This window comes from Haplochromis burtoni, unplaced genomic scaffold, assembly GCF_018398535.1.
Source record: "Haplochromis burtoni strain Fernald_Lab_line unplaced genomic scaffold, NCSU_Asbu1 Contig_542, whole genome shotgun sequence".
NCBI classification, from domain to species: domain Eukaryota; kingdom Metazoa; phylum Chordata; class Actinopteri; order Cichliformes; family Cichlidae; genus Haplochromis; species Haplochromis burtoni.
This window is the reverse complement of record NW_024582903.1, coordinates 212,816-218,276: the sequence shown is the minus strand read 5'-3', so window position 1 is coordinate 218,276 and position 5,461 is coordinate 212,816. Positions and strand designations below refer to the sequence as shown.

Here is a 5,461-nt window from a genome sequence, read left to right as displayed (position 1 = left end):
CCATTAACATCTCTTTTTGCGGCGTTAATGTTTTGCCTTTTTCTCTTTACGCGGCGTAATGGAACAAAATTTCGGGTTACTAAATTAGAAGGAAGTTAAGGTGGGCAGAATCTGCGGCCTGCATCTACCAGTCGATGAGGTTAGCGCCTCCCATGGCAACTAACAATGATGGCTGCAAATTTGGACAGTTTTGTGCTTCTGTGCTGGTACCTGGGCTTTGTTTAATGGAAATGTGTAGAACCAGTTAGATATAGAACGATTTGTGGAGTTGAGTTGGCGGAAGTTGAGTTGAGTTGAGTTGAGTTGAGTTGGCGGAAGTTGAGTTGAGTTGAGTTGGCGGAAGTTGAGTTGAGTTGAGTTGGCGGAAGTTTTGTTGAGTTGAGTTGGCGGAAGTTTTGTTGAGTTACATTAAAATTAAGTTCACTGTAAATAAATTGCTCACCTTGGAAACCTAAAATGTCTGCATAGTCTGCTTCCCTACCACCTTCCTTGACGTTCGAGTCTGACTACTTCACACCTGTGAATGACTGCCAGGCCCATTATGTAACGCGCTGCTCATGTTATGGCACGATGCTTTATGATGCAACATTGTTTTGTTTGTTTCATTGCTGTGTTTATGTGGGAGGCACTCAAAAGCTCTTATTAAAGAACCAAAATCAACATGTTTGCACAACAATGATGACATGATCTGTTTACTGTAACAGCAACATTCAGATATTACTGCTTAGACCTGCATTCATTCTAATGTCCAGCAGGGGGCGACTGCTCTGGTCTGATTGTCTGAAGTCTGTAGGAAATGAAATGATCTGAAGGGTTTGTGGTCTCAGCTGCTGGGTTCACAGCTTATCCAATAACAGTGAAAATGATCATCCAGGACGATAAAAGCCTATTTTTACAGAGCGTGCAGCGTTGCCTGGTCAGCTCGGCCCCTTCACTCTTCCTGCCAGGTCTCAAAAATGTTTGAAACCTGAAAAACAACCTCAAAGACCAATATGTGACATCACAGTGACCATCTCATATATATAGTCTGTGCATGTATGTACCCACAGGTGTGTGAATCAAACATCATCCAGGAACATGAAGAGAAGCTTACACACGTTGTTTATTTGGTGAATTTTGCTCCTTGACATTTATTCATAGACAAACACAGCAACAGATTTACTGCATGCTCCTTCACAGCATTGCTTTAAATCTCAGGGTGATGCTTCCTCTGTGGTATTAAAGTACTCACTATGCATACTCGCTGTACTATTACTGCAGCAGATCCCTTTATGGCGTCAGTGTGGCAGCAGTGTTCAGAGTCGGTTTGAAGGTGGTTGCAGCTCACTCGGTATCCCATAATCCCCTCACATGAAACCGGGCACGCTTGGCTCTCGGGGCTTCACGGGCTCCCAGTGCCGTTCACGTCCCGTCTCTCCATTGTGTCTCGGATCCAGTTGAGGAAGTTGCCCAGTCGGGTGTAGACACCGTACTTGCCACGGGCGGCACATTTCTCCCCCCAGCTGACGACCCCGGTCAGGAACCAGGTTCCCCTGTAGTTCACCACGAACGGCCCTCCGCTGTCCCCGCTGCAGGCGTCCTTACTGGCCTCCAGGTAACCTGCGCAGTACATGTTGTCTGTGATCACCTGCAGGAAACACAGGAGGGGCCGGGCATCAGGGCAACGTGGGAACGGCTGCGTCTCTATCGCTGACCCTGGTCTGGTTTGATTTGGTCATAGACGGTATCGCTCGAGTGAACAGCACACCTGAGACGGGGCAGATTTACATGTACACCTGTACACAAACAATGCTGACAGCAGATGCTGTGCATCATGTTCAGGTGTCCACAGTCTGCTTAGTGCAGGATTCAAACACGTTACAGAGAGCACACCTGTTCATCCAACAGTTCTTCCTGTAAGGACACATGAACAGGTGTGCTCTTTATCGTCCTCTACGACCCCAACTGTCGCTCAGCAGTGCTGCTCGCCGAAGCAGTTTCCATCCTCATTTCATTTTGTAGAGATGACACTACTACACTCAGTAATCAGATTACAGTTACTTTTAGAAAAGGTCATTACTTGTATTAAGTATGACGAATGTGCAGCAGTCCCCTGCTAACATGCTAACCTGTGGACCTCCATCCAAAAACTGTCCAGCCCGTCGGTGTTCACCACGAACGTGGCGGTCTATCGACAGCGGGCGTACCAGGTAACCCCCCCCCCCCCGGATCCTCTGATAAACAGTCTAGTTTATCAGAGGATGCAGCAGCTTTTCTAACGTTTATGTCACCTGTTGCTGTGTTGCTGCTCTTTCTCAAACACTAAGTATAGATCAGCAGTTGCTGCGGGGTTGGGCTCAGACGCTCAGCTGATCACCTGCTCGGTGGTGCTGATGCAGTCTTTGTAGCCGACCACTGGGAGTGTCACCTTCCTCAGGAACCTCGAGGAGCGGCCCAGGTACTCGGTGGCCCCCCAGCCCGTCACCACGCCGTGGTTGTCCTCCTGGGCACACGGACAGTCGGCATCAGACAGATGGGCCAAGTCAGCTGCAGCACTCATCATTTCCAATGAAATTACCTTCAGCAGGTATTTGGAGAGGTGGGTGTCGGGGAGGCAGGCGGGGACTGCGGTGGGGCCCCTCTGAACAGGCCGGGCGAGATAGAGCAGAGCGAGGTCGCTGTCGAAGGTGAAGGCGTGGAAGTGAGGATGAATGATGACCTTCTGGATCTTTATCTGCTGCTCGCCTGGATCGGGACGCTGCTTGTCGTAGTCACCTGCAGACAGACACACACTCAGAAAACCCAGCTCACACACACATTCCTGCGCTCAGACTGAAGGGACAGCATCGATGAACCGAGATGCCGCAATCGCTGCTGCAGCCAGCAGAGGGCACATACCTGAGTGTAGTGGTTTTACAGACGTGCAGAAGCCTACACAGATGTGTGAACAGTGTCTGATTAGCATTCAAAGTATGCGTGTTTACATGAGCACCCCTGCTGCTCTGCCGCTCACAGTGGGTGAGGTCCACTGTAAACCACCGGCCTCACCTATCGTAATGTGGTCTGCAGACTCTTCAAAGCAGTGAGCGGCAGAAACGACCCATCGGTCAGATACCAGAGTCCCTCCGCAGAAACCGAAGCCGTCAGACCTGTGAATCAGAACCTGAACAGAAACGCTCATCGTCAGCACGTTCACACAGCTCAGAACAAGGTTCTGCTTCGTTATTCCACTGATGCCTCCAAACCTGCCAGGGGCTCCCTCCTCTCCTCTCCAGGGATCCACCCACAACACGAGGCTGCATCTCGCTACCTCCTGCCCCTCCACTGTCCGTCAGGTTCCCTCCTCTCCCTGTTGCGTTCGCTGTCCACACCTCTGTTGAATTAAGTTCAGGTAGCCAGCTGTCTGTTGCATTGTAATCCCACATGGCATCGTCTGTCTCCAAGGAACTCAGCAGAGAGCGACCTCGATCCAAAGCCTCCATCTGCTGACGGCCGCAGGGGAACGCCACTGAGCAGGAACGGGAAAGAAAGATCACGAAATCAGCTCAGATTAGCCGTGAGACCAACAAAGACACAGACATGAATATATGAATAATGATTAACACCAGTGCATCATAGGAATTCCCCAGCATAACTAAGGGAGGATTCAGGGTCACCTGGTCCAGCCCTAACTATATGCTTTAGCAAAAAGGAAAGTTTGAAGCCTGATCTTGAAAGTAGAGATAGTGTCTGTCTCCTGAATCCAAACTGGAAGCTGGTTCCACAGAAGAGGGGCCTGAAAACTGAAGGCTCTGCCTCCCATTCTACTTTTAAATACTCTAGGAACAACAAGTAGGCCTGCAGAGCGAGAGCGAAGTGCTCTAATAGGGTGATATGGTACTACAAGGTCATTAAGATAAGATGGGGCCTGATTATTTAAGACCTTGTATGTGAGGAGCAGGATTTTGAATTCTGGATTTAACAGGAAGCCAAAACAGGAGAAATCTGCTCTCTCTTTCTAGTCCCTGTCAGGACTCTTGCTGCAGCATTTTGGATCAGCTGAAGGCTTTAAGGGAGTTTTTAGGACTTCCTGATAATAATGAATCACAGTCGTCCAGCCTGGAAGTAATAAATCCCGTCTGCACTTACTGTAGTATTATGTGCAGTAATACTAATACAATGTGGGTCCTGGGAGTGTTACCGGTCTTGGAGCAGCTCTGTCTGTCACTCTCTAGGAAGTATCCGTCAGCACAGCCACACTGAACTCCAGCGCCACCTGCCAGGTCTCTGCAGTACTGCATACAGCCACCATTTCTATAGTGGCACTCCAACACCACTACCCAAGGCAATTTTCATAAATATTTCATTTGTCAGGTGTCATTTGCTCGATTTAAAGGTGGTGTACCTGAGTTTCAGGTGTTTGTTACCTGTGTTGCAGATCTTGCCCTGATACTGGGGAGGACAAAGACACGTGAAGTCTCCTCGGTCCAGGGTGCACATGCCTCCGTTCAGACAGGGGTTGGTCCCACAGGGGTTCAGATCTAAGACACACAGGTGAGGAACTCAGCTGAGTCATTGGTAGATCTGATCAGATTTCAGACTGTAGTCAGACTAAAGCACATCCAGCTGAGCTGCCACAAACTGAGTGACTGGGTTGTTCGTACTCACTTGTGTATCTGTACCAAAACTCCATCTGTGGGACAAGGACTCAGAGTTAGTGACTGCAGCTGTGGTTATGTTGAACGACTGTGTAAGAGTCTGCAGACACGACAACGCTCTGCATCCTGTGTGTGCGCAGCTAAGCTGATCTCCTGCTCTGTAATCGTCCTGATTCGTGTCCGGGATGAACGAGGATGATGTTTTCTGATGACTTCCATCATTTCAGCTGCTTCCTCTACACACACTCTGCCAGCTACACACCCTTGACTAGAACTACGTCGAAATCCTTATTTAAGCATTTAGTTCCACCCGCTGAGGGTCAGGTTTTGGGCCCAGCATCATCAATCAGGACGAAGCGGTCCTCTCTGGGTTAGCACGGGTCTGTGGTGCTGACTTTGCTTTAATATATGTTTAAATAAAGTAACACGGTGGTAATCTCCTGCTGCGTGGGCGGCGGCGGGCTTCGTACCGTCTTCTCCTGGGTCTGGAAGATCTCTGTGGCCTCCTCCAGCGAGCAGCGCTCCTCGTAACACTCCCGCTCCAGGTTCCCGGGCAGCATCTCCTCCAGGAAATGCGAGTTGGCTCGTCGCCTCCTGGAGGAGGAGCGCAGGATCTGGCCGGCCGCCGACCGATCCAAGAACACTGAGGGGTGGACAGAAAAATGGAAACACTCAGACTGTGCCACAGAGGCTGAAAACACGAGCGTGGGTGTGTCTCACCTGAACACTGGATGAGCGCAGAGCAGACGAGCAGAGCGCCAACGCTCAGAGTCACGGCTGTGGACGGCAGCATGTCTGTCCGACGGCTGCGGGCAAAATGGAGGACGGAGGAGCAGCTGACGGAT

The 5,461-nt window shown here is 50.2% G+C and overlaps 1 protein-coding gene across 1 annotated transcript; it reads right to left on the bottom strand.

The window, feature by feature from the left end:
- Nucleotides 1–1,084: 1,084 nt before the first annotated feature.
- LOC102289282 (coagulation factor VII) lies at nt 1,085–5,461 on the bottom strand. Its single transcript, XM_005947856.3, has 10 exons — nt 5,337–5,461; nt 5,087–5,259; nt 4,627–4,651; nt 4,386–4,499; nt 4,160–4,294; nt 3,225–3,487; nt 3,028–3,142; nt 2,558–2,754; nt 2,357–2,482; nt 1,085–1,627 (listed from the first exon to the last, which is right to left on the bottom strand). The coding sequence occupies exons 1-10, from the start codon at nt 5,407–5,409 to the stop codon at nt 1,382–1,384; spliced, it is 1,467 nt and encodes a 488-aa protein (XP_005947918.1). The 5' UTR covers nt 5,410–5,461; the 3' UTR covers nt 1,085–1,381.

Bases quoted from the DNA above. Each gene is read 5' to 3' on its own strand.
- LOC102289282 (XM_005947856.3), bottom strand. From the start codon at position 5,409: ATGCTGCCGTCCACAGCCGTGACTCTGAGCGTTGGCGCTCTGCTCGTC. The intron at 5,260-5,336 runs GTGAGACACACC...TCCACCCCTCAG, and splicing joins TGCGCTCATCCAGTGTTCAG to TGTTCTTGGATCGGTCGGCG. The intron at 4,652-5,086 runs GTACGAAGCCCG...CTTGTCCCACAG, and splicing joins TCCAGACCCAGGAGAAGACG to ATGGAGTTTTGGTACAGATA.